Below are 25,835 nucleotides of genomic sequence, written 5' to 3'. Positions count from 1 at the left end.
TATTTCTTCTATTGTTTTTATTGTTGCTGTGACCAAAATTCCTGATATAAATACCTTAAAGGACGAAAGATCTACTGTAGCCTAAGTCAGGATGACAGGAGAGCACACTGTTGGACTCTCAGCAGCTTTCCCCGGCTTCTCTTTTCCCATTGGCACCCAGCCTGTGGGATACTACCACCCACACTCAGGACTGCTTTCTCCTCCCAAGAAACACCTGCACAGACGCAGCCAAATTGTAACTCCCTAATCTCCTACAGACAGGCTCTCACTATGTCTGCTAGGCAGTTCTTAAAATTCAATCAAATTGGCAGCCCAAATCACCCATCACACTTCCCAACAAATCCCAAAATTAAGAAAGCACCTCTACTATGAAATTACGAAATACATCTCTACAGGCTGTATCACTGAGAAGCAGTGTCTTCTAGAAGGTGCTCTCCTCTGGGCCTGGTAGAGCAGAGCTGTGATCCCAGCTACTCGAGAGTTTGAGACAAAAGGATTGCAAGTTCCAGGCCTGCCCTGCCTGTCGAGTGAGCCCAAGGTCAGCCTGAGCAATTAATGACCTTGCCTTAAGAAAAAGAAAAAAGATGGACCTGGGGCAGCAGATCAGTCAGTAAGGTTCTTGGTACACAAACATGAGGTCCTGAGTTACATCCTCTACATCCATTCTAAGCCAGGCACATCTGTCCACCAACACTGGGTTGTAGAGGGAGATCAGAGTTCAATAACCAGCCAGTGTAGCCAAATTTAGGGAGACACTCAGCAGCCAATAAAGAGATCTTAACCGGGAAGCCATTCAGACACTACTTAAGTACAATTTCTTCTCATAGTAAACTTTTTTTAAAATTAAAAAGTAAGCCACCAAGAGAAGTAACACTTACTATAAACAGTATTTTAGCCTTTTGTTATAGAAAAGTCTTATTTCAACGGGTATGACGCACACCCTTGATCCCAGCATTTGGGAGGCAGAGGCAGGTAGATCTCTGAGTTCAAGGCCAGCTTGGTCTACAGAGCAAGTTCCAGAACAACCAGGGCTATATAGACCCTGTCTTGAAAGACAGACAAAAACCAAAAGAAAGAAGAAAAGAAAAGGAAGAAAAAAGTCTTATTTCCAAATTTTTAGTCATTTTTTAAAAAATCCTTAACCCGACAGTTTTTAAACAACTGTAGCTCAAGTTTTCACACTCATTTGCATAAATAACTTCATAATTATCAATTGATGAAATATTGCTACATTGGAAATCAACATCTTTCAGGGACTTTAAACAAGGAAACACTGTTCAGAGATGAATACAGACCAAACAAGTAAAGCCCTTCAAATGTAATTCCCAAAATTGAGGAGGAGGAGGAGGAGGAGGAGGAGAAAAAAGGATTGTCATGTACTCTTAAGTAAATGTTTCTAAAACAGAAAAATCACCATGAAAACTCAAGCTGAACAAAAGATGAGTCCCTACTTAAAATGCTTCTGAAGCAAACAGACTCCTGCTAATGGTGCGGACTTCAGCCATCACAGTGGTGTCCCATCTTGGGAGCAGGGCCTGGGGAGGCTGACAGTGATACAGTGCTGACAGAGCAGGCACAAGCCTGGGGTTCAAGAGCAGCAGAAGACATCCACTAAGGAGAAAAGGTCTGCTCCTACTATTTACCTAAGAGATAAGGAGATGCTAAGGCAGAACTCTGAACCTGGGACTTAAAAAGTGAGTTTTTCCTTAAAGTTACACATCATTTACATTTTTAACCTCCTATTCTTGACTGCTGAAAGTGATCAAACAAGAATAAGCTGCCATACCCAACCATTACACTATTTCAGAGGAAATGTCATAACTCAGGAAACTAACATATTAAATAAGTATTATGCTAAATGTTGCCTGTATTTCCTATTTCTTCATAAAGATGAAATCTTAGAATAATTCAGAGGGTGTTGACATTAACTGGGAAGTGACTGACTCTAGAATGATACCAGCAAAGTCTGACTGAACCACATTTGCTTTCCTGGGTAAGACAGGAAACCACACTGAGAACTGGAAAACCTGAGTATTCACTGGGCTGAATATTTATTCAAACCACATACTTGAATATTTAGTGATGTGACTATTCTCTTCTGTACTTTATATGCATTTTCCAGGGAATCTACAACCCTCTGGAAACCTATCCAGTATATACACTGATCTAATGGATTACCTGAAGGTACAATGCTTTGTGCAGGTGGTAAGGAAAATAGTACTTGAAGAATTACAAAAGCTCTTTTCTCACACACTGTTTTAGAGTTAAAATATTACAAAAGGCTCTAAGTTTCATTTTAGGATGGGGTAAATATATAATGCAAAGGTCCTAATATAATTAAATATAAGACTCCCTGTGTGATTTATTTGGGAGCTGGGTGGTAGGCTCCCCAAAAGAACAAAAACAAACAACAACAGGGATATACAACCCTGGAGGAACTCAGCCTACAAAAAACACAGTGACAACATGAGTGTCAATGGAGGGAAAAAGAAATGGCTGTCTAAAAGAAAGGCTGGAACATGGGGAGTGAGCAGGTGAAGAAAGGAGAAAAAAAGCCAACATTTCAAGGTGTTCACCACGTGCCTGTCCTGTAAACACAGTAACTACCCTCCCTGTCCACCACCACCTTCACCAATTCTCTGCTTTGTTTTCTCACCTCTCACAACTTACTCCACTATAATCTGTTGCTTCTATAACTGAAAACACAATCTCTTACTTCTAGTCTTTATTATAGAACTATTTCTTTGTCTATGGCCAGAAATCTCAGTAGAATTCTTCAATATCCTTTTAAACTGGGTAAGAACTATGGAACTGCTCAGAAAATGTATGTATACACAACCGAACTTTTCCAGACAGTTTTAGAAGATTCATAGTTTCATCGAAGTCCACAATAAAGTCTAGAACCACAGATTTAAAAGCTCTCGTCTAAAGAAGCTATGAAAGGTCCAGTGTAGTGGTGCATGCCTTTAATCCCAGTACTTGGGAGTCAGAGGCAAGCAGATCTGTGAGTTCAAGGCTAGCCTGGTCTACACGGTGAGTTTCAGGAAAGCTGGGGCTATGTAGAGAGATCTTGTCTCAACATTCCCCAGGAGAAGAAGCTTTCAAAGATTTATGGGGTCACATCAACTTGATGTGAGTCAATATAAAGAATATAACACACTACATAATGCCACTGTTGCTCAGGTTTTGTTGTTGTTTTAAATACTTCTTGACAGCTTTTAGAAATAGTATTATGGCTTAGAGCTTAAGCATCCCCCAAAGTTTAATATGCAAAGAATTGGTTGCCAGCCTGTGGGGGTAGTGGGAGGTGGCAGAAAGGGTGTCCCCCTTGGAAGGGATCAGGACTCTCTCCCACCCTGACCTCCATCCCCTCTCTGATGTGTGCTACCTTGCAACAGGCCCAAAAGCAGGGCACCCTGGTCAAGCAACAGTGGATTCTGAAACTATGAGCCATGATAACCTTTCTTAAAGTTGATTGTCTGTCCCAGTGCTTTGCCACAAACAAGGAAAGCTGGCTAACCCAGATAAATAAGACAAATTATTATGAAATCTTAAAGCCCAACTTTTGAGAGCAATTTAAGTACAGGTAAATTTAATGACTGTTAGATATTCATCTATCTGGTTCCCCAAGAGCAAAGTCCACATTTTATTCATCTTCGCATTTCTAGTATCCAGTAAAGCAGTGTTTCAACATGGCACATAGTAGGTGTTCACTAAACATTTCTTGGGCCTCTGGAGTGGCTAAGTGGACAAAGGTGCTTTCTACCAAGACTGATGACTGAGTTTCATCTCCAGCTCCCACTGCAGAAGGAAGAGAACTGATTCTTGTAGGCTCTCCTCTACTCTGTAGCTTACCCAGTGCACACGTGAGCACACAGAATCACAACATAACCCTTTAAAATATTTCTTGAGCAAGCAATGACTTCACGACTTAGTACTTAACCAGCATTTGCTTATTAAATATGTCCACAAAACTACTTTTAGGAATGATTTAGGGAACACTTACTAACATAATTTTTTTGTTTGTTTTGTTTGAGACAAGGTTCCTCTGTGTAGCCTGGCTGTCCTGAAACTTCCTCTGTAGACCAGGCTGGCCTCAAACTCACAGAGATCCGCCTGCCTCTGCCTCCCGAGTGCTGGGATTAAAGGCATGCGCCACCACCGCCCAGCTAGGCCATCACATTTTAACAGATCTATAATTAATTCCTTGTGTATGTAGATCAGGTGGAGACACTAAAGCTAACACTGCTTTGTTTTTCAAAGTTTCTTTTATAGGAATATTTCAATTTCTTTTAAAAAAATATTCAGAGTGCTTTCCTCACACATTTGATTTCTTATTCATAAAAAAGAATAAAGAATAAACTCATAAGACAAAAAAAAGGCACCTTTATTTCTCTCTCACACTTCTTGACTGTGATTAAAATATGCTACTAATAAAATGCTATTTATCATAAAAAATTTTCTTTCTTTTATTTTTTTTTAAAGAAAGAAAGGTATTTACGTAGTTCACAGTTTGAGGAAGAGTTCCTCCTAGCAAGGCAGCAGAAGCACAGGTACTTTGTCTCACTCCATCTGCAGTGAAGGACAGTGGAGGTAGGCAGAGCCAAGTGCCCAGTGGTGCTGAGCTTGCTCTCTCTGTTACATTCAGCTGGAGTCCAGTCCACACAAGGGTTGGTCCCAACTGCTTAGTCAAGGCTTTTCTGCATCATTCTCAGTCATTCTAACAACCTGGGTGTCCTTTTTTCCCCTATAATCTCCAGAATACCCCAAATGTAATCTGACAGTCTGAATTTTAAAGAACTACCTTTGCGTAAGGGTTGTGGCATCATTAAGATCTGGATGAGCAGAAGGGATGTCACATCATGATAAAGGATTGGAACTTCAGGCTGCTGTTCTTCATTCCCCAGCCTAAAAGAAAATTTTCATGGTCACATTCTAGTGTAGTACATATCTTTCTAATTCATTTCATATCTAACACATATGTCTACAAAACAGAAATAAAAAATAAGAAAGAAATCTTAACAGAAGTATTCAAAAGCCATACTTTGTTTCACTAATAATTTGATCATTTTAGTAATGCATACATTTCCTTTTTCTAATTTGAAAACACTACACAAGAATTTTATTAAGCCTTACCAAATAAACCTCTCAGCTGCATTAACGTGACACTGAGTCTTTTGGATCACTGTACAGAAACTAAGCAAGGCATTGAACAGAACACAAGAAACCCAGACAGAAGAGGCAGGTCAGACACCATCACAACCAGCTGAAGGGAAGTGCTCACCTTACAAGGAAGCAGGGCACAGATCAGAAATCTGCTCTGCTTAATAGTCTCATGAAAAACTGTTGAAACTTTATTCCTGACACAAATTCTAACAAAAGCCATAACATTTGTAGTTTCAGCACAGGATAACCAAAGCAGAACATCTTACACACTACAAAAGAGAATGTATCGACCTAGAGATGCACAGTGCTATGAAAACACAGACCTCAAAGCAGAGCTCACACTAAAGAATGCCCTTTTGGGAGGGAGGGAGGAGGGAGGGAGGGAGGGAGGGAGGGAGGGAGGGAGGGAGAGAGAGGGAAGGGTGTCTGTCTATCTGTCTGCCTGTCTGGAATTGAACTCAGTGCTCATACATATCTAAGAAACTATACTCTATCTATAGCCTTAATACTACAGAGTTAATTCTTTTTATTATAGGTTTAAATTTTAATAAAACAGTAAAGCTCAAACTTCCAAAACTGACTAAATTCTGAAGCTATATTTCTGTCTAGGCTTGAACTATGCTGCTTAAGCCTATGATTAGGCTCTGTTACTCAGCAAAGTACTCAGTAAGTGCTGGTTCCTACTATGTGCCAGGCACTGGACAAACAGCTGGATAAGTCAGTTCATGCTCCTATGAATTTTATGAAAGACAGCTCTTTGAATTTCTCTATTCCCGACAAATATCTCTTCATATACCATACTTGTCTTCCTCTCTAAGTCCATGGCTCCTATTATGTGGTCTCCCCAGTTTGCTATGCTCCTTGACCCCAACTTCATAAAACTCAAACCTGGGAAGGAAGGAGGGAGAGCACCATTTCATTACCAAATCTCTCATGGAAATAATTTTCCACATGATCAATAATGATCTCTTATAAAGTTGAGTGGACATTCTAAGTCCTCATCTCATTGACCTTTACTTTAGACACACTTGAATACAACTACCTGCAATTATTTTTATCTTTCCTGATAGTGCAGATAAAAATTAATTCCAAGTTGTATGTACATATATTTATATAATATATTAAACATTATATATAATCCCATGAGAAGACTCTAAGAAAAAATATAGATAAATACAATAAATCTTAAGACTGGGAACAGACTACTGGTTATTAAAGTAATCAACAGATCTTGGATGGAATGGGGATTTAAAAGTATAAAAGCATTTAAAAAAGATAAAGACCATTAATTTGTACCATAAAAATTTCAATTTTCTAAATGCTGAGCAAAGTAATTATAAAGTCAAAAGGTAAATATACTTTTGGGAAATTTTTCAATAACTATGAAGAAAAAAATAACATAAACCAGACCCTGACATGTACCTTTCAGCCCAACTGTGACAAAATAAAATTCAATGTTAAACCATAAAGAATTATTCAGATACTTTAAAAAATAAGTGGATACTAGATGTAAAGCAAAGGATAATCAGACTACAACCCACAGTTCCAGAGAAGCTAGGAACCAAGGAGGACCCTAAGAGGGACGTAGGAATCACCTTGGGTAGGGGAAACAGAGCGCTTCATGAGTAAACTGGGGATGGGGGGGGCGATAGAGGGTAGGAAATGGGGATGAGAACATGAGGGAAAGGGATGGTCGAGCTGGGGAGGGATGGACTGGGAGAGCAATGAAGGAGATATCTTGATAGAGGGAGATATCATGGGGTAAGGGAGAAACCTGTTGCTAGGGAAATTCCCAGAAATCCACAAGGATGACTGTAGCACGAATCTTAAAAGTTCCTATTAATAAAATCAAACCTGAGCCAAGTATTGGGGTGAACGCTGGAAGATCAGGGAGACAGAACAGGCCACAGCCACCTCACCTCACCAGTTCCTCAGCTGATCCTGTTTCCTCAGACTGGAAGCCTCTGAGTCCTCATCCAGAATGAATCTCAGCTGAACTGCTGCTCCAAAGCCCGAAACCTTAACCAGCTAAAAGCTTCTAGTTTCTGGTCCTCACGCCTTATATATCTTTCTGCTTTCTGCCTCTCTCCCTGGGATTAAAGGCTCACTTTCTGGGATTAAAGGCGTGCGTCACCATGCCTGGCTGTTTCCAGTGTGGCCATGAACTCACAGAGATCCAGAGGGATTTCTGCCTCTGGAATGCTAGGATTAAAGGCGTGAGTGCCACCATTTTCTAGCCTTTGTATCTAGTGGCTGTTCTGTCTCTGACCCAAGATAAGTTTATTAGGGTACATAATATTTTGGGGAACACAATACCACCACAGATGACCCCCAGATTAGACTACTAGCAATAGTGGAGGGGGTGCCTGAACTGGCCTACCCTGGTAATCAGATTGGTGAATACCCTGTCATCATAAAGCCTTCATCCAGTAACTGGTGGAAGCAGATGCAGAGATCCACAGCCAAGCACCAGGCTGAGCTCTAGGAGTCCAGTCAAAGAGAGGGAAGAGGGATTATATGAGCAAGGGGGCGGGGATTGTCAAGATTATAATGGAGAAATCTACAGAGACAAATGAACCAAGCTCATAGGAACTCATGAACTTTAGACTGACAGCTGTGGAACCTGCATGGGACCAGACTAGGACCCTCTGCATACAGGAGACAATTGTGCAGCTGAGTCTGTTTGAGGGGCCCCTGGCAGTGGGATCAGGATCTATCCCTGGTGCATGAGCTGGCTTTCTGGATCCCATTACCTATGGTCGGACACCTTGCTCACCCTTGAGGTGGGGAGGGACTTGGTCCTGCCTCAACTGAATGTGTCAGGGTTTGCTGTCCCTCCATGGGAGAACTTACCCTTTTAGAGGAGGGGATGAGGGGTGGGGGGTGGGGTTATTAGGTGGGGGTGTGGGGAGCAGGAGAAGGGATAAGAGGGGGATCTGTGGTTGGTATGTAAAGTGAATTTAAAAAATTTAAATAAAAAAAGAGAAGCAAGCCTTTAATCCCAGCACTCGGGAGGCAGAGCCAGGCGGATCTCTGTGAGTTCGAGGCCAGCCTGGGCTACCAAGTGAGCTCCAGGAAAGGCGCAAAGCTACACAGAGAAACCCTGTCTCAAAAAAAAAAAAAAAAAAGAGAAGCAAAACAAACAAACAAAAAGCAAAAAGAGGCAGAGGCAGGTGGGTCTCTGAGTTCGAGGCCAGCCTGGTCTACAGAGTGAGTTCCAGGACAGTCAGGGCCACACAGGAAAACCCTATCTCAAAAAAACCAACCAAACAATAAAAAACAAGACACCAACAGAAAAAATGAACAGGGATCCTGAATACACAATTCACAAAGACCATATAACCAGGCAAAATAGTACATGCCTTATAATCCTAGTACTCAGTGGCTACCACAGGAGATCTATTAGTTCAAGGACAGCCTTGGCTACACTGCACTTATATTATCCTTTCAAAATATAAAAGAAGGACTGGAAAGATAGTTCAGTAGAGAGCTACTACTGCTCTTGCAGAGGATCCAGGTTTGGTTCCCTCACCAGAGAAGCTTCTTCTTACAGGAGATGGTGACTGATACAGACACCAGCACCTTATCAAGGTGCAGAGAACAAATGACTGGTGTGCCCACCTCTGAATTGTACAGCTCTACCACATTCCCTCTCTCTAAGGCTCAGGGATCATCATGGAAGAGGGGCAGAGAGAATGTAAGTAAGAGAAAGAGGCAGTGGAGTCACGACAGCACCACTGGCCAGAAACTCAGCGGCTGCAACTCTGTGTACAAGACCCGAAGATCAAGCCAACCATAATCCCGAAGTGGAGAGAGGAGTTCATCAAGTCCCACCCCCAGCCGAGGAGTTGTTGGTAACTGATGGCTACTGGGGCAGGGAGATCAGTTCTCTTCAGAGATGCAGGCCTTGAGAAGCTGCAACATGTCCAGCAGATGGTCTTATACACATGCACATACAGGCATCAATAAGGGAGGGGGATTGTATGAAGTTGGGAGGGAAAAAAGTCATAGGGGAGAAATTAGAATGAGAGAGAAAGAGGGATTCATTTTTTTTTTTTTATCCAAAATGTCATACTCGATGAAATTCTCAAACAACAAAAAAAATTTTATCCCAGGATTTTTAGGAAGTCATTTAAACCTAAACTCTAAAGGAGAGCCTGCTGGGGGAGAGAGCTGAGGTGGCAAAACTCGCCCGTGGAAAGAACACAAGTGCAGTGGTGTGTGCTCGTAATTCCAGCCCTGGGAAGGCACAAAAGACAGGTCCCCGGGGCTAACCAGCCACCCGCACGGCCCAGGCCAGCGAGAGACCTTGTCTGAACAAAACAAATCCTACACGGAAGGTACCTGAGGAATAATACCTGAGTTTGTTCTCTGGTCTCCATAGGCATGCACATATATCTGCACACGCATGCTTCACACACACACACACACACGCTTCACAGACACATGCTTCACACACACACACATGCACGCACGCAAATAACACCATTACTTCTATGAATGATAACAGAAAATACATAAAATACTGCTAACAGAAATAATTTTCCCATTAAAAAAGTCAGTGATTATAAAAAAGGCAATAATTTCTATTAGAAGTATAAAATAAAATTATATATTTAAAAATCTACCAAATTAGACAGAGAAGTTTATGTTGGAAAGGTTATGGTGAGAAAATAAATATTTCAATTTTAAAAATAAAAAATATACAAAATATAGATGATGTACTATACAACAAACTTTGTTACAATCTAATGACCTAGTGAACCATAAAAATGAAAGTAAATATGGGGATAGGGTGTGTCAATCAGACTTTCCTGAAGATACCCAAATGTCCTAGTATGGAAAGGGAGTCACGGAGTAATTAAAGCTAAGTCCTAGTTCTGCTCTTATGGGCAGTGTGCCCCTAACTAGGACTAACTTTTCTAAGCCTCAAAGTTCTTATGTGCCAAAGTTGGAGAGTTAATAGTGATGATTAAGCAAAGTGCCTGCTGTAAAGTAAGTACTGAGAAGTGTTTGCAGCACTGCTACTACCCTAAGGCTCCCTAAATTCTGGGGCTTGAAAAGGAGCACCGCCCAGCATTATTACGGACAGTAAAGTCCTACTTATATCTTTAACCTTCTAGCACACCAACGTTAGACCTAGAGAAGTTCTGTTGGCTGAGCAGCCTTTAGGCTGAGAAAGCTAAAGCATTCTCAGATTTCATTTGTATTTACTGCTCATTTGTCCTTGAGTTTCCAAGTCTGGCTAAAAGAAGAAAAGTACAACTAAATGCAGAAAGCCTGATTTTTCTTACTATAATGTGCAAAATACTCATAGCTTGCTAAGCTTGTCTAAAAACATTAAATACAAACATATACAAAGTTTTGCTATGTTTGAGACTCTCTCTCTCTCTCTCTCTCTCTCTCTCTCTCTCTCTCTCTCTCACACACACACACACACACACACACACACACACACACACACACACACAGATATGTTGCCTCAAAGCATTTTACTACATGATACTTTGTAGATACAAAGAATAAACTAACTCCAAAGGGGAGAAGCTTGGAAATTACTCTCATAGCTAAATGAAGTCATAGGACAAATCATGACTCCTGATATTACACACTAAGAACCCATCAGTGTGGTGATTTTACAAAAAGTTTATAATCTGAATCTGATCGCTGGGAAATATTAGACAAAAACAAATTTAAAAAACAACCTATAAAATAACTAGCCTTAGCTCTTTTTTAAAGAGACAGGTCAATGTCATTAAATAAAAAGAAACATTCAGAATCAATGTCAAATTACAAAAAATTAAAGAGACAAAATCAGATGCTAGCATGATCTTGGAATCTGTAATTTTCTTTTGCTACATGCATTATCAAAGCAACTAGTAAATCTGAACAGAATTTGTATGAGGTAGTAGTCAATATTGTTTTTACTATCCAATTAACTCAGGACACTATCAGAAAGAATATGCTCCCGGCTGCTCCGTAAGCTCATAAGCTCGTTTGCCATAAACTCACTGTCTAGAGAGACATGTGGGGTCTGGTTTACTTCCTTTTTTCCACGAGAAAACATTAGTCTTTTAGTTTTTTCATCCCCCTCAACCTTCATTACACAGATGGAAACATAGTCTCCATCTTTTCTCCTGGTTGTTCTCTTTGGACTCTGTGACAATAACAAAAGCACCTTACCCCTTCTTCCTTTTTAAATTTTTTTTTTTTTTTTTTTTTTTGGTTTTTTGAGACAGGGTTTCTCTGTGTAGCTTTGCGCCTTTCCTGGAACTCACTTGGTAGCCCAGGCTGGCCTCGAACTCACAGAGATCCACCTGGCTCTGCCTCCCGAGTGCTGGGATTAAAGGCGTGCGCCACCACCGCCCGGCTCCTTTATAAATTTTAAGTCCATTTAAATTTGTTACTATGTAAAGGTAAATGATATTTTACAGCAGTATAAAAAAAATAAAATTCTGTGAAATACCGATAACATATACTAGAATAAATTGCAAACAGATCGAAACCCTTAATGTAAAAAATAAAACCATGTAAGTACTAGAAGAAAGTGTGGGCAAACTGTGTTATAACAATAGAATGGGAGAAAACCTGTTGACTCAAAATGAAAAATAAATTGCTAATTTTAAAACTTTAACAAAAAATAAGCCAGGTAAAAAGACATCTGAGAATCTGGTGACATATATTTTCTACTCACAACACAAAGGCCTAGCACCCATACTACATAAGCATAACAGGAAATTAGAAGAAGTTAACAGATAAGAGGCTTCACAACAAGTAGTTCATGTGGATAGATGCAGAAGACAGACAGAGCTAAATTTTCTTTATTATTGAGGTTTTACTTGGGGGGGGTTGTTTATTTATTTGTTTGTTTGTTTATTGGTTTTTCCAGATAGGGTTTCTCTGTGTAGCCCTAGCTATCCTCAAACTCAGAGATCCGCCTGGTTCTGCCTCCTAAGTGCTGAGATTAAAGGTGTGTGTCACCACCGCCTGGCTAGAAAATGTCTTTAGATATTGAGGAAAAAGATGAACTGAACTATCCATGCAGCTGATGGCATAGTGAAACAAGACTGTTATGAAGTTTGTTTTTTAACTACTTTTGTACTATACACTCCTGATGACACACATTCTAAGAACAAAGGGGTGTCTGGTGGTGGTTTACGCTGACTGTCCACTTGACAGGACCCAGATCACTGAGGAAACCAAGCTCTAGATGTGTCTGTAAGAATGTTTCTAGTCTGGGTTAAATGGGGTGGAAAGACCCACCTTCAATGTGCATGGCACCTTTCCATGGTCCTAGACATGAAAGGGAAAGTAGATCACCAATAGGCTGATTGCTGACTGTGCATGTACTTCAGCTCCCGCCCACTCCTGTCTGCCACGACAGGCTGTGCCTGTAAACTAAGAGCTGAAATAAACCCTTTCCTCCTTTTGTCCAGTATTCTATCATAGCAGTGAAGAAAGTAACTAATTCACCTGTCTAGCAGTAATAGTGATATTTAAAATCAACAACTGCAGTTATGCAAATGAGCAGTAACATTAACATCAAGAATAAAGTTTTTTTGCCAAACAAAAAAGATAAAAATGACAAAATGTTATGACTTAAAAATTTTGCAATATTACAATATGCCTGAATTAGAAATACCAGTAAGAACTCAAGAACTTTTTATCCTTAAAAAAAAAGACAGGGCTGGAGAGATGGTTCAATGGTCAAGAGTACCGGCTGTTCTTCCAGACGACCTAGGTTTGGTTCCCAGGACCCACATCAGGCACTCACTACCCTCCCCTAACTCCCACCTATAGGAACCCAACACTCTCTTCTGACCTCTATGGCTTCCACATACTCAGCTTACATTCACTCGAACCCACATACATATACAAAATAAATCTTAGGGAGGGAGGAGGGAAGAAAAGGTGGATGGGTAGACAGACAGACTAGCAGCTAAGGAGGCAAGTGGGCAGAAATGGCCTGTAAACAATACCCCAGTAGCTGTGCTAGGCCCCTGAGGACCCAGACCATGTTTTCTAAATATCATTAAAGAGAATTACACAGAGAAATGGCAGGTTCCAGGTATAAAGTGTTCAAAATGAACACTACCAGAAAACAAAAGATACTATAAAAGACTTGAAAATATGTCAAAAGTGCAAAGTCAACCCAGAAGGAGTCTCTCTTCGCTAAAAGGAACACTGTGCACTGAAAATAATGACTGAAATGAAACACATGAAATGTATACAAATACCCTAATATAAAATAACAAGCAAATGCACTTCCTAGTCATCAAAGAGAGCTGCCAGAGCACCAACTCCTAACTTTCAAAGTTGATAAACTAGGAAAGAATCAAGCATTCACCCTGTCAAACTGCACTTCAGAGCCAACAAAGAGTCCATACAAGAAAGAAAGGTCTTTATAGAAACAATCCGGCAGAGGGGCAGTTAAACCATCAGATGAAGACTAACGTGAAACTTTACAAAGAAGAGTGAAAGGCTGAATGAACGCACTGATCAACTTTAACATAAAACAGCAATCAATCTTTCTGTACCTCTCATTGAATGTTTCACTGTTGGCATAAAAGCCAACAGAATTCTTCTAAAGATTGTCTCACTTGGTAGAAACTTTTGTGCAATTTTTACAGAAAGTATAATGGTGAGTTGTTTTAAATTTTTATTATACACTTAATGTTTCATAAGGAAATGTATTCATATAGAAATTTAATACCATTTTTAAATTTAACGACTATTTTTCTAAGAAGGATTTTAGCTGATTTTAATCTTTCAATAATACTTACTGTGAATTCATATCTTCTACTAACTGGGTGAGTTTTTTCCAGGGATTATACTCAGAATCAATGGTATAAAGCCGCATGTGCAAGGCTAATATGTGGAACAGCTGATCTGAATAAATTGGGGGGAAAAAAACTAATGAGAAAGTTGATACAATTCTTCCAGAACAAAATGTTCTCAAAAGTTCTAGTAACTTTTCTTCCAGTTACTTTTAATAAGGAAACATGATCCTTTTATTTTGATTAGTCATTATAATTAATCAAGTTCACCCTGTATTTGCTTAGGTGTTCATTGCTGTAACAAAAGACCATTACCAAAGCACCTTGGGAAAGAAAGAGTTTATGTCCACTTACAACTCTCAGGTAACACTCCATCAATGAGAATAGTCAAGGCATGAACCTGGAAGCAGGAACTGAAGCAGAAGCCATAGAAGAATACTGCTTACTGGCTTGCTCTCTGTGGTTTGCTTGGTCTGTTTTCATACAGCATCTAGGACCACCTCCCCAGGAATGGCATTGCCTCCAATGAGCTGGGCCCGTGACATCAATCATTAATCAAGAAAATGCCCTACAGAATTAACTACTGGCAAAGCTTACAAAGGAAATTTCTCACTAAGATCCCCTCTTCCCCGATGTCTAGGTTTATGTCAGGTTGACAAAAACCATCCAGTACAGCCAAGATCAGCCATCACAAGCTGCAACTACTTCACTCCCTTCTGCACGCTCTAAACAGAGCTCAAATGATTCCTAATAGGATCCAGATCGCCCTTCTGCTCAACCTTCTCCATCTTCTTCTCCACTCAGAAGTGGTCTCCATCTCATGCCGCAGTTATGCCCATTTGTACTTCTCAGTATTGCGGTCGTTTCCTAACTGAACTCTGCTCCCTTCAACTCCCGGCCTGGGTATTATAGACAACAACATCCTTAGCAGTTCAGATATCAGTGAAGTTCTTCTTTAGCAAATCTCCCCGCCCCCAGGTCTTTATACTTTGAGTAACTAAACTATTTTAAGTTGTCTACACATTTTAACTTGCTTGTTAGAAATAGCATGCACAGATGGAAGTTATTTATTGTAGATCATAAATTATATCTAAATTATTAGAACTTTCCCAAATGAAAGTGTCAGAAAAAGTGGTTACCTTCTTGACTAAAGTTTAGGCTAATTTTGTGTTCCATTCTTGTTTTATGGTGCTGGTGTGGTACAGGGTCTTGAATATGCCAGGCAACTGCTCTACCACTTGAGCTATATTCCTACTGTCTGGTTTTTACCCTCTCTGAAGTCATGGAATCCACCTGAGATGCAAACTGTGGCTTCTCAACTACAGTAATAAGGAGAAAGTCTCAGCTCCAGGTACAGAAGAGTGTTCATTTCCCTGCTGAGAGAGAACTGTCTCTCACTTGATGCTCCATTATTAATAACTACTTCAACAATTTCTACTTCTAACAAGGAAAAACCTAAAACCCTATAATGTCACCAGAATCTATGAAGTTTCATATCTACTTTCAAATCATTTTAATAAAGAGGTGAGCAGAATAAACATTAGTAACAACTTTCTTTTAATAAAAAGTTATGCACTATTTTTTACATTTGCTTGGTCCTACATCTATTGAAGGCATATAGATACAAAGTTCTTCTTTGCCTAATTTACAACAGAAATTCTCTCATTTATCTTTCAAAGCCTTGTTGAAATGTCATATCCACTAAAATGTGGTTCCACCACACCGAAATGATCCCCACCCTTCAAATTCCTGAACAATAGTCACAGGCAACAACCTGTCTTCCAGTCAACGATGAGGAACTAGTCTCAACTGCTGGAGATAGTGCCCTAGGTGTCTGGCGTCCCTGGTGGATGAGGAGGCCTAGAGGTCTGACTTAGGAATCGGGAGAAACAGTACACAAGGAGCTGCTATGGCCATCTGTAGACGACACTCTTCAGGATCAAGGGAGAGCAACCAGAAAAGTGATAAGAAACAGAGATAACAACTGGAAGCCAAAGAAGAACTTGGGAAAATGCCCCTAGAGTTTTATTCACTCTTGTCAAAACTACGGATAAATTCATCAATTCTAAGCCTCTGAGTAAATGTAAATGTCTCAGAAGAAAAATGTGCAAAAACCCTGAAATTCCTTTCCTGAAAACCCTCTAGAACAACAGTTTCTAGAATAGTGCCAAACTATTAACGTATGTAACTGTACTATGTACTAACTCAAACATATTATAAACTATACTTTCTTCATCTCAACAATTCCCATTTAAAACATATTACTACAGCACAGTGCACACAGAGGGTTTAACTGCATACATTAGAGGTCATTAAACAATTAATACAAAAATAACTTCCCAAATCTTTGATTCTAGAAATCAAATGATAGTCCAAAATAAAATACCCATATTATAAACATTAAATATTGTTAAATAACTTTGTCAAAATTTCATGTTTATATTTTTATGGGACAAAAGTTAAGGTACTTTGCTTTTAAATCCATCCTAATAGATAGCTTTTCAAAATACTACATTACATATATTATGTTTAAAAGCTGGTATGTATTGCTATTAAATATTATTTTAATACTTAACAAAATAAATTAATTTTTCAATGTACTATGTATTTTAAACAAGTTTTATTTCCTATGCTAGTACCTTAGGTAACATTTCAACTCTAGCAATTTGGGGCTAATAATGAATATTGTGACATTAAGTAATATTACTCCTAGTATTCACATCAATTCTCTAATCAATGAGTAAACAGTCATGAAAAGTCATGTTCATGAAAAACCTAGTCTAGGTTGCAAATTACACTTAAGTATATCTTTACAAATGGTGTTGAAGAAGTATGTCTATAATAAAAAGCATATACATAAAGGAAATAAGTATTTTATTTTCAATAAATAAATAAATAACATTATTTTAATACGTTAATATAAAACAAAACATAGCACATTATCTTCATTAATTATCAGCGACAATAGGAATCTATAAACATAATTATCTTTATAAAGCTATATTTTAATCAACTCAATGTAAAATTTCTTTCAAAAACTTAAATTTTTTTATTTGTGAGAATAATATTTTAAGTTTGAACTAATGTAAACCTGACCAATTAGACATTTATATTGTTGACCTATGGTAATATAGGAAAGGCTAATCCCTGTTGTTCTTCTAAAGATAGCAGCCTTCCAAACATTTGAAAATTGAACTTAACTGAACAGACTTTGTTGGCCTATCTAGGGTTTCAAAACTGACCTAAACAGAGATCTTCTACAATGTAACCCTGCCCGGTACTTACTCACACCTGACCTAAACAGAGATCTTCTACAGTGTAACCCTGCCCGGTACTTACTCACACCTGACCTAAACAGAGATCCTCTACAATGTAACCCTGCCCGGTACTTACTCACACCTGACCTAAACAGAGATCCTCTACAATGTAACCCTGCACAGTACTTACTCACACCTGACCTAAACAGAGATCCTCTACAATGTAACCCTGCACAGTACTTACTCACACCTGACCTAAACAGAGATCCTCTACAATGTAACCCTGCCCGGTACTTACTCAAACAAGATCTTTTACCAGCTGTGCTTGCCCCGCCCGAGCACAGGCTGCCTCCTCGATGAATCAGTTCGAGTTCCAAATTGGTTCTGTAAGCAAAGCATTAAAATCCATCTCAGTCACAGGCTAGGGAGATTCCTTCTGCTTTATTGACATACCTCAATCAAGCTAAACAATAAAATTCTTCAACTTTATTACTTGCAAAATCATACATACAGCTTATGCAGTAATGACTTTTTTCTTATATTTAGAAATTAAAAGTAGCAATTTATCCATCTTTACTTAGAGGTTTAAATTTATACCTGCAAAAAAAATTACACATACAACTATGTAATTGTTGCAAAGTCTTAGCCCTTGGCAAATACTACAAACTAGGCCTTAACAACAACAATCCTGTAATGTACTTCATCAGCCTATCTATAAATTACATGAAAAAATATGTACATTAACTGCCATCCACCAGGTAGATAATTACTGTCATTAAAAGACATACCGATTTTTCTATCAAAGAAATAGTTCTCATTCATTGGAGATTAGATGGTATCTGGAAATCAGTATCATGGAACAAAACCAACACTGAAGTGACTATGATCAACACATAATTAATTAATCGTGGTCTCTTTTAAGGATTTCTATAATTACAGTTTTATTAAAATGCATTATGCAGCTATTGAGAGTGGTAAGGATAAGTATTGCTCACAAACATCTGAAATTACAAGGTATTTAGCATTTACTAGCCTACAAAATAGCAACTATTAGTAAACTGATATTTCAAAAAGCAAACCTATGTAGAACTGAAATATTTACTCAAAAAGAGTAATAGTAGAAAGATTTTACCAAAATAAAAAATTAAATTTTGAGTTATAACTTTAATTGTGCTTATTTCAATTGTGTGTATTTCAATAGTACTTATCACCTTAAATACCTATCTTCAACAAAATTGAATTAACTAGTTTGTATCCAAAGTATGCAATGTCACCCACCTATCTCCCACCTCCACCCTGCCGTAAAGAGAGGCGAGGCTTCAAGCTTACTCTACTGTGAACTTAAGAAAGACTATATCCTATTTTATTTAAAAACAAAACATATAAACTGGTTTTGGCTATATTTTGAAATGATATTTTCACATATAACTTATAAATACAAATTTTAAAATATTCCTATTCTGGAGTCAGTACATTTGCCACCCATTTCTAAAGAACAGTTAATCTTCTCAGGGTGGGAAGGTGCACTTTAACCCTGATAATGGTCCTGCTCAGAGCTCCGTCTGGTTGCTGCTGATAAGGGCATCTGTGTGACAAGGGAATTTTCCACCCTTCAGGCGATTTGCAATGCTCACTGAACTTCTAAAAACCTACCAGCAAGGAAGCAGGGACAAGGATTTCATATTAGTGGACAGAAAGCGAGCGCGGAGACCAGCATGTGTTCCTTCATCAAGGGAATATAAATGAGATCAATACATTTTGTTTTCACAAATCTTCTGTTGCCTAATCTGTAGAAAAAAATTAATGGCTATATTCTCTTATAAAAACTATGATTTCCTAGATAGTACTTTTTAAAGTACCAACCAAACACACGAACAAATCTTACAAATGAATGTCAACTTTCATCTCACTATTTCCAAAAATGGTCACTAAGTTATAAAACAATTCTGTTTATTGGATCACCAAATATACTTTAAAGGATAACAAATAAGTTATTATGAATTTTATTCTAAAGGAAATAAACCTATTAAGTCTGACATTATTTTAAAATATGACTGGAAGATTTCCTATACAACATTTCTATTTCATTTTTTAAAACTATCTATACAAAGGGTTAATATATAATATCCAGAATTTAAAAAAAAAACCAGTCACAAACCCTAACCATCAACATTTCCTTGCTTCCTTTATACCCAAACTGGTCCTTTAAGACTCACTAGAGTAAGCCATCCAGGTGGCCATGTACCCTCTGTCAACTACAGCTCACTGTTGAAAACCACAGCAATCTGCTTTTCTTTCCTGAATGGCTAATACAAAAATAAAGGTATTTTGGGAGTGAATTTTCTATGCTTTTTATCCTTGGAGAAAAGTAGATTCTATCTTCTGCACTTTCTACCACAAATATACCCAAGTGAATTTGGCAGCAGAGAAAACCTCTGCATTTCAAAGACCGACAAGACTGCCGAAAGCTGTCACTGGCCACTTCCACACACTGTGATTACAAAGTCCTTGAACTGCAAATCAGCTCCTTGACCAAAGTTTTCTGCTCCTGTTATGTTCCCCTTCTTACTGTTATTTTTAGAGCAATAATCTGAAAAACTGTACACGCACGCGCGCACAGACAGACACACACACACACACACACACACACACACACACACACACACACACACACACACACACAATGAAACCAAACCGAGATAATAGACAGGGCAAAGGTTTTAGAAAACAGCAGAGCAAAGGCTTTGAACCTGCCACTTTATTGTCTGAGCGGGTTACTCAGTTTTTCTCCAGGATTGGGAGGCATACTTTCATCCATAGCATGGCCTACATTGAAGCTGCAGATCTAGGAAGCCTTTCTGAGACAGGAAATAAATATTTCATATACTTAGTTTCAATTTGTTTATATTACCTGTACTGGCTAGTCTTAATGTCAACTTGTCATACAAACTAGAAAATGCTTCCATCTGTAGGGCACTTTCTTAATTAGTGATTGATGGGGGAGGACCCACCCCATTGTGGGTGGAACAATCCTTGTACTTGTGGTCCTGGGTTCCATAGGAAAGCAGGCTCAGCAAGCCACAGGAAGCAAACCAGGAAGCACCCTCCATGGCCTCTGCATCAGTTCCTGCCTCCAGGTTCCTGCCCTGTTTAAGATCCTGTCCTGACTTCCTTTGGTGATGAACGGCAATGTGGAAGGGTAAGCTGAATAATCCCTTTCCTCCTCAACTTGCTTTTTGGTTATGGTGTTTTGTTGCATCAATAGAAACCCTAACTAAGACATTCCCTTTGGAAGTTCTATAGCATTCTGCCTATATAACATTTTTTAAGAACCTATTTTATTCTTCTTTTAATACAGTGTTTCTTAATTTTAGCTCTCCAACTAAACTGTAAATTCCTGAAGAACAGGGACCATGTCTTAGTGTCTAAATCCCCAATGATACTTATCAGCATGCTTTAGTAAAACAATAAAAGCCATTGGAAGAGTGGTGAGATGGCGCAGTGGTAAGGGCTTGCCTTGCACGCACGCGGACTGGAGTTAAGCTCGCCTATACCTGCATCAAGGCCAACAGATTGAGCAGACCACCTGAAAGCCCAGCACTTAGGAGGGGAAGAGAGAGGATCCCAGGGGCAAGCTGCTAGCCAAGTGCCTAAATAGAAAGCTCCAGGGCCAGTAAGACTGGCCTCAAAGGGGAAGAGTGACTGAAGAAACTCCAAATCAACTGCAGGCCTCACACACACATACACACACACACACACACACACACACACCACCTTCTATTTTTTGATTTGTAGTTGATCTCCTTTTGCTGACCCTTACAATTCCTCAGTGCAACAACAACTAAAGGAGAGCAGAGTGTTTACAAGGGGGAATTACCCTAAAAAGAGACTTATAACATAAAAACAAAAAACTCAAAGGGTTCAGTTTGACACAGGATATTGGTTTATGCCCAAAGTGTCAGCTACTCAAGAAACTCAGATGGACTGCTTAAGCACCATAGTCAGAGTCTACTTAGAAAAACAAAAGGCCTATCACTTGGCATTTTAGAAAGAATTCCTCTTATTTTCAATATAATTACTTTTAAAGGTCTAGAATTACAATACAGTATTTGAAGATAGACATATTCACTCTACTAACTACCAATCCACTCATGATTGAAAGATATCTGTTCATCTTCAACTCAAATGGTCCTATTTCTTCTTTCTACCATTTCCATTTTTCTTACAATATAGACACCAAGAGCCATAGACCAATAGCTCTAAACTATTTGTGACTTAGATACAAAAGTCCTTTGGGGGAAAATCAATTACTAAAAATCATGTCTTTCTTAGTTTCAATAATGAAATAATGAGTTATTCTTGAAGGATACCTTCTTACCCATTATAATCATTCCATAATCTAATTTTATGACTAATATTTGCAATAGAATGAAAATTTCAAAAACAAATTGAAATTTGAATAAAGCAGGTACAGTTAATTTGAGAATTAATTTTCAAAAACATATTACAATAATTTCTCCTGTTCCCTCAGGGAAAAAAAAAATCTTCCAAAGGGTCCTTATACAAATCAAATTAAAAACAAAGAATTGTGCCCTCTACTTCAGAAGATTGAGTTCTACAGCTATCCTAAGGGATGCTCTCTTCCCAAATAGCAGAACTGTTAACACTACCTAAAGAACAGATAAAATTACTTACACAGCTAGAAATTCAACTCAGAAACTAGAATTGTGTTATTAAAATGCCAAATATATCTTCAAGTTCTGAGAATCACAATTAATTGAAAAATTAAGTAATTCAAAGTAAGTTTACTGCAACTTATTTCATAAATATTTAGTTTCAGAAATACTTTTTCCTGAAAGGTAGGCACTGAAATACTTAGCAGAATTTAAATACTTAAATAAAATAATGAACTAATTTGCATGTTAGACTAGGTAAAGACCTAGTATCAAATCTTGACATTACCGAATATCAAAAAAAGCCTTTCCCCTTCAACTCCCATTTGAATCTCGAGTCACCCGGCCTTCGCTTGTCCCACTGCAGTGACCAAGTGCGCAGGCTCACTGGGAGAGACGGCAACGCCCTGGTGATGCTGACCATCAGACCATCGCTGTCTCACTCTTTCAGTTTATTACCAGGGTTCAGAGAAGGACGGGGATGGCAGAAGGATTTTCTTGTCTCTCTACCTACACCTTTAGTATCTGATACCTGTCCTTGCTTCTCTATAAAATAGAAAACCACGATTAGTCCATTTCATATTATTCGGCCTTTTTTCTTTCTTCTTTCTTTCTTTCTTTTTTTTTTTTTTTTTTTTTTTTTTTTTTTGTTTTTTTGTTTTGTTTTGTTTTTCGAGACAGGGTTTCCCTGTGTAGCTTTGCACCTTTCCTGGAGCTCACTCTGTAGCCCAGGCCAGCCTCGAACTCACAGAGATCCACCTGCCTCTGCCTCCTAGGTGCTGGGATTAAAGGCATTCGGCCTTTTTTCATAAGTTACTTATATTTTAAGGCGAGAAACAAGGATCTAAATTTTAATCCAATTTACCATACTATAGGAAAATTCCATCTTTGGAATTGCATTCCATTGCACAATTTAGTGTACAAAGAAAATCAATCATTTGGATAAATTCCATGTCAGAATCCCAGGATTTTCCAATAATGCCAACTCTAGTAAAAGTGAAGGTATAATACACAAGTGACGAGAGAGAGAGAGAGAGAGAGAGAGAGAGAGAGAGAGAGAGAGAGAGAGAGAGAGAGAGGAGGTGTAGGTAGAATAGTTAGCTGATCTGCATTCAATTGAATTTCTATAATATTATTACATTTTATTCAGAAGATAAGCATGATCCTAGATCCTTAGTAAAGTTAAATATATTTAGTTTTTACAAGTATATTTAGCTGTACGTATTCAATAATCAGTAACTCCAAGAAACAAAATAATTATTGTATACCTTAACCACCATCATGACAAAAAAAAAAAAAACACAGCCTAGGAACACAGACTAGGAAGTCATTTTCTAATCCAGCAGATCCTTCTATATATCAACCTGGGTCAGCATTTATATTTTCAGACTCAAGAGTAAGGTTCCTTATCTTGAGCTCTAACTTGCTTGCTGCAATCTTCTAAGTCTCGATCTGTTTTTCCTGGGTTTTTAAAGGTTACATATACTCTTTCATTTACTGTTTTGTTACAGTGCTATAGGAGTGGGGCAAAGAGATTAGAAAACATAACACAACCTACGAAAGCTGAACACAAGACAGGAAAAGAGATGACTATTGAAAAACAAAACCACTGCATCTCGACTCAAATGATGTGACTTCCAGGTCTTGACTGCAGTAAGCTGGTGCATGGCTTTGAGTCACACCATCTCTAAATCTTACTGACTACAATACTATTTGAACAAAATAAGAAGTATGACTGCAAAGACATCCAAGGCTCTACATTATCGTGTTGAAGACTGTGTTTGCAGGTGCCTAGCCATATGGACCTGCTTCCTCCCTATTCACTTCTTTTGTGGCTCTCCATTTTTGCACGTTTTCCAAAATTCCTGCTTCAGTGTGTTTACTGGTGATGGTCCACTTACTCAACAACTAGACTAATGCTCCCTAATTCAAAGGTGAGAAGCACTTGTTGCTTCCCTGAGCCTTCCGGCAAGCTTGGAGCAACTGCCGCCTTCCTGCTTTCTCTTCTTTCTCTGGTTTTCTAGATAAGCTGTTATTTCCTAACTACTATAAGGGCCAACAAAGAACTAAGTCTACTCTCGAAGCTGTAGTTTCTGTAATGAAGGAATATAACATTATGGTTTAAGTGTTGGCATCAGCACTTGCCAGGATTTTATCATACATAATGTGTCATACTTTGAGGGACTTATCTGTCCCAAATAAATTCTATAATGTTCAATAGCATCCAAACTGTGCATCAAAGTCATTTTAAAAATAACTTGAGGAAATAACCTCCTGGGAAGTTATAAAACTAGTTATACTTTTGTTTTGTTTTGTTGGTTTTTTGAGACAAGGTTTCTCTGTGTAGTTTTGCACCTTTCCTGGAACTCCCTCTATAGTCCAGGCTGGCCTCGAACTCACAGAGATCCACCTGCCTCTGCCTCCCGAGTAACTAGTTATACTTTTAACCAATATTAAAGATATATATCCTTTTTTAAAACAAATATAAACAGTAACAGATAAAACAAAGATTTACTAAACAATAAAGAACAACTAATATTACAGAAATATTAACATATATTACACATACCTACCTAGCAACAGAGTACATAAAGAGAAAATCATTGTCTGGTGAGCCCGGGGTCTTGCTGTAGTCTCTGTATTTCTTCTGAGTGGTATTTTTTATATCTTTCATTACAGATTCCATTTCTTTACTTAAGTTTGTTTCTGACTATACAAAAAAAGTGAACATACATGTAAAGTTTATATTCATTTTCTTTAATAATAGCTTAAAACTAAAATATTTATGATATGAACACACTAGGAAATTAGCATAAGTCAAAGGAGATATAATAATGAACAATTTTGCACAATTTAGTATGCAAAGAAAATGAATCAAAAATTAATCTGTCTTACAATTGTTTATTAATATTCTGGATGAAGTTGATAAATACCCAATTATGATAAACTTAATTATGAATTATTATGAATTAGCCACACAAACTACATTTTCATGGAATGAGTATATAACACTAAATAATATTTCAGAACCATTTCAGGTTTACAAAAAGCCTGACTTTATTTAAGATTAGTTTCCAGGCAAATTTTAAATACATAAAATTCACACACACACACACACACACCCCCTAAATTCTAAAGATAGTCTTCCTTTGATAAAGTAAATGCCAAGAGATGAATCTGAGTGGTTTAATGCACAAATTTTTGTTCCAAAAGCTCAATGTCTTTAGTTGAGGGGCTGGAAATATATAGCTCAGTGATAGAGCACTTGCCTAGCACATGAGAGGTCGGCCTTAAGTTCAATTCCCAGCACTACAAAAACATAAGGTGGCAGGCATGGCTTTCATAGTAGGCACAGCTGTCCCTTCTTTAGAGACCATAACAGAATTCTACAATATAGGTAAATCATTTTAAGTACTTAAATCACATAAATTCCATTGGTGAGAATTAAAAAACAGACTCACTTATGCCAAATTCACATTATAGTAGACTAATTTATAGTGAATTGTCACATAGTATTTTCTAACATACACACAGAGTAAATAAAGATGTGTGTAAATACATTCTTAATTTTATTACATCCATTTATTTGGTGTGTGTACACGTGTACATCTGAGTGGGCTTATGCATACTATGGCACATGGGTAGAGGCCAGAGGACAAATTGGGGTAGTCAATTCTCTCTTTCCACCATGTAGGTCCTTAGGGATTAAACTCAGATTATCAAGATTAATCTTAATGTAACTAAAGAATATATTTTCAAATGATTACATTGTATTCAACACTTATGTGCTATATTATATTTGTACATAGAGACAAAGAGAGAGTTGCATATCACACAATCATACAGAATGGGCCACATATATCATAGTTGTCCCTTAAAATTATAGTACCTAGAGACATCAGAGCCATTTGATTTGTATGAATGCACTCTAATGTCCACACAATGGCAAAATTATCTATTGA

General features: G+C 38.1%; 1 protein-coding gene and 1 long non-coding RNA gene across 7 annotated transcripts in view; both read right to left on the bottom strand.

Annotated features, from left to right (window-relative positions):
- Ubr3 (ubiquitin protein ligase E3 component n-recognin 3) overlaps positions 1-25,835 on the bottom strand; it is a 146,857-nt gene that overhangs the window by 13,444 nt on the left and 107,578 nt on the right. For all 6 annotated transcript variants that reach the window (XM_028881970.2, XM_028881969.2, XM_028881971.2 and 3 more), the window contains 4 exons: positions 24,447-24,583; positions 17,499-17,584; positions 13,950-14,055; positions 4,805-4,908 (listed from right to left, as the gene is read on the bottom strand). In XM_028881970.2, coding sequence (XP_028737803.1) covers positions 4,805-4,908; positions 13,950-14,055; positions 17,499-17,584; positions 24,447-24,583 — 433 coding nt within the window. The remainder of the gene's footprint in view (positions 1-4,804; positions 4,909-13,949; positions 14,056-17,498; positions 17,585-24,446; positions 24,584-25,835) is intronic.
- LOC119087847 lies at positions 15,530-17,489 on the bottom strand. The gene is made up of 2 exons (XR_005091337.1): positions 17,240-17,489; positions 15,530-17,185 (listed from the first exon to the last, which is right to left on the bottom strand). It is a non-coding gene; the product is annotated as an uncharacterized LOC119087847 (long non-coding RNA).

Source organism: Peromyscus leucopus, chromosome 4 (genome assembly GCF_004664715.2).
Source record: "Peromyscus leucopus breed LL Stock chromosome 4, UCI_PerLeu_2.1, whole genome shotgun sequence".
Taxonomy (NCBI): domain Eukaryota; kingdom Metazoa; phylum Chordata; class Mammalia; order Rodentia; family Cricetidae; genus Peromyscus; species Peromyscus leucopus.
Note: the sequence above shows the minus strand (reverse complement) of the source record. Positions and strands in the feature narration are given on the sequence as shown.